A 3,276-nucleotide genomic window follows, 5' to 3' on the forward strand; every position below is an offset into this window, starting at 1 on the left:
CCCTCCGGAGAATGTTTCCTCTTTGGAACCGGGCAGCGTTCGCCAGATTCACCGTCCCTGAAACTATGATCATTGATATCGATCACAACAATTACTACGTAGTTGTCACATCCCCGGCGTGTGCCGGGAGATCAGGCGACCAGTTACTTGGAATTCCTCGGTGATGGCGCTCAAAGGAATTACACACATAGCCAGGCGTATGCTATACAACAAAACGCAGCTCGTTGTTCTGTACAAGACATTAGGAACGCGCGTTAAGCTTCGTGGCGGCCTCGAAACGAAATGAGGCGAGGTCGACTAAAATGATGCTGGGCAGAATGGAAAAAAAAACCGCGCCCTCTGCCAGGGGTTCAGCACTGCCAGCCCCCACGGCGATGACAATCAGACAATTCGGCTGGCGCCAGACCTGCCATGGCGGGCCGCACTGCCACGAGCTTTTCCAATCGAAGGCCTGTCAAGCTCTCAAGCTGCCTTCCATGCCGGTAGTCCGCCCCCTTCTCTCTCTCTCCCGCACATACCTGTACGTGGATGACACGATGGCGCTGGGGAGAAACCCCGTAGACGATGTGCCTGGACCCTCGTGCATGGCGCTAAGTCAATCCGACACCACTCCAGAGCGACATCGTCGACTCTGAAGGGCGATCATGGTGTTGCTCTGAAGGGTGCATGTGGTGCGTACATGAACGCTAAAAACACAAAGCGTAGGTTTCTCGGTTGCCGCTGTATCCATGTTTGTGATGGTTTCACCGCATACGACCCTCCGAAGATGTCGAGTTCGTCAAGTCAACCGGCCGAGTCGGCGATGGTTCGCCAAGGGCTTTATCGTGACTAGGTAGAGGTGCGGGGGGAAGCTCCCGCACAATGACGGACCTGACTCCTCAATTGCGAATGCAACACCGCCACTCAAATAGTTTGGCCCGTGACTTCCGAGCCTGACGCAGGTACGAGATCAGTGCCTGAGAGTTCATGAGATCTACCAAAGACTGGCCTCCTCCGTCGCCCAAGGCGTTCGTCGACTGAATCCTGACGACGAATCAAAGTCAGATTGATTGCGATGTACACTCCGCCGGCAGCAGCCACGGCCATCTCGGAGGCCACATTGCTCCGGCGAGTTTCTAGATTCCCTTCTTTCTGGTTGCCTCAACTCCGAAGCACGGGGGCGTTAGAGTCTCAATGTTGTGTGGCTGCGTGCCGGATTCCGATCACAAATCACATCCTTGCGCCTCCAAGCCTTCAGTGAGACTGGCCCTGGGCAATCTGTAGCGTGCTAAGACATGCCAAAAGGGAAGGGAAGGTGAACATAGAATTTGACGATATTAGTCATTCTGGGAAATAAGTTGTAAGCATGGTGCAGAGACCAGAATCCTTTTCCGTGACAAGATCCCGTGTTGCAACAACCGAAGCAGACAGCCGCCATCCTCGGACAAAGAAGCAACTGGAGGGGCCCCTCTTAAAGCCTGGCGCATCCGAGATTTGAGCTTAACGCCAAAGCCATTTATCAAAGCTTGATATCTGGGGCACCCCGCTCTGATTTTTTTGGCTCAGGCTTTTCTGACTTGGTCGCCGATGTCTGCCATAGTTTCGGCCCCGCCCGCGAGCGCGGGTCGTGAGAGTTTGATGCGAGTGCGCGAGGGGCCCTGACAGCAATCCTATATCATCCGTCAGCTATTGTCGTCATTGCAACCATGTGAGATGGAAGCGAATACAGCGATTCAAGCCCACTGCGAATCGGAGACTGTAATTTGATTCAAGAGAACCGTCGGGTGAACGATCATCCTCTGTTTCTTAGGTGGTATTCGGTAGGCCTTTTGAGGGTAAAGCGACATAGTATCCCTAGAAACAAGGGAAGCGAATTAGCCGAACCTGGCGAAATCCACGAGTAAGCAAGCAGCCCACTCCTATTGTGTTTCATGAGATCACTGTAACATTCGCCGCAAGCCGTGTTTTGGTGAGCCTCAAAAGAGACATGCTCAACTTGAGCTGCGCCTGGCGCTGCCCTCGAAACAGCGATGGCTATGACTGCAGCTTAACAAGCAAAGCCTCACGTGGTTTAAAATATACTGACAGAATAAAGGCGACGCCTAGGCATCTCTTGTGGGGGAGGGACCCCCCATGTGCGGATCGGAGACGGGTGCATAAACGAAGTCGAGTCAGTCCCATACATCTGTGCGAGACGAAACACCAGTTGAAGCCCATGATACAAGCGTCCGAAAGCTTCGCGATGTCTTCACAACTGACCGAACGAGTAGAAACTTTAAACTTGTACATCATGCCTGGGTCATCTGGCATAAGCCACGGGCACGCCTCCCGCTCTCTCGTACGTCTGCATGCTCACGCCAATTTCGATTTCCTTCTCCGTCATGACCTTCGGGCTGCTGATCACCCAACCGTTTTTGACCGTCGCGACGCCGATACTCTCCTCATCACGGATCATCTCCATGCTCTCGAGTTCCCTTCCCCTGAGGCGCGCGCCCGTCAGCCGCTTTGGCAGGTAATAGCCTGGATGGTAGACAGCCATAATGGAGAGGACGAGGAGAGTCGGCAGAAAGTTGAAGACCCAAGTGGGCCACTCCTCCGTGGTGACGATGGAGCCTGGCCGGCGAGTTGACTTTAGAGTTTCCAGAGCGTCTTTTTCGAGGACATTCATGATACCAACGATCTGAGAACGGGATATGGTCAGACAGATCTGGAACAAGTGAAAACGGCAGACCAAAAAAATAAACTCACGGCCAGGAAGAACGACGACGCGGTCAACGCGAGGCCGAGCTCCAGAGACCCCTTTCTGGTAGCTTCGTCCATGCTCCAACGACGACTCATGACGGTGAAGCGGGCCACGAGTCCGAAAAAGGCCGTCCACACCAACATCTTGAGCACAGAACCTGTGGCCTGAAGGTGCGCGGGAGGGGGCTTGATGATCTGGCCACTGCCCAAAGTGGAAACGATGTCACCGACGCTTGCGAGCCCAACGAGGATCAAAGACGTGGCTCGAGGAGGCAGCCAGAGCTTGGAGATGTTGCGGTGCTCATAAGGCGTGATCCACCAGACCAGTCTCGTGTATGTAAAGGTCACGGCTGTCGAAGCAACGGCGGTCGTTATCCTGGCTATGGCGTGAGCGCTTGAACACTTGAGACAACGGCTGAGGCTGGCGACCCTTTGTATGGGTGTCAGCAACTCACATCAAGACGAGCGAAGACACAATAAATGGCTGCTGTACATCAGAGCCATCACACATCAGCCTTGTAGTCATGCACCCCGACACTTGCAGTAGGCGTCATG

The 3,276-nt window shown here is 54.1% G+C and overlaps 1 protein-coding gene across 1 annotated transcript; it reads right to left on the reverse strand.

Moving 5' to 3' along the window:
• Positions 1–2,278: 2,278 nt before the first annotated feature.
• VDBG_07933 (predicted protein) lies at positions 2,279–3,247 on the reverse strand (the record flags this gene model as incomplete). The annotated part of the gene is made up of 3 exons (XM_003001628.1): positions 2,279–2,659; positions 2,728–3,142; positions 3,177–3,247. The coding sequence occupies 3 exons, from the start codon at positions 3,245–3,247 to the stop codon at positions 2,279–2,281; spliced, it is 867 nt and encodes a 288-aa protein (XP_003001674.1).
• Between the last annotated feature and the right edge of the window lie 29 nt (positions 3,248–3,276).

This window comes from Verticillium alfalfae, genomic scaffold (assembly GCF_000150825.1).
Source record: "Verticillium alfalfae VaMs.102 supercont1.11 genomic scaffold, whole genome shotgun sequence".
Lineage (NCBI taxonomy): Eukaryota > Fungi > Ascomycota > Sordariomycetes > Glomerellales > Plectosphaerellaceae > Verticillium > Verticillium alfalfae.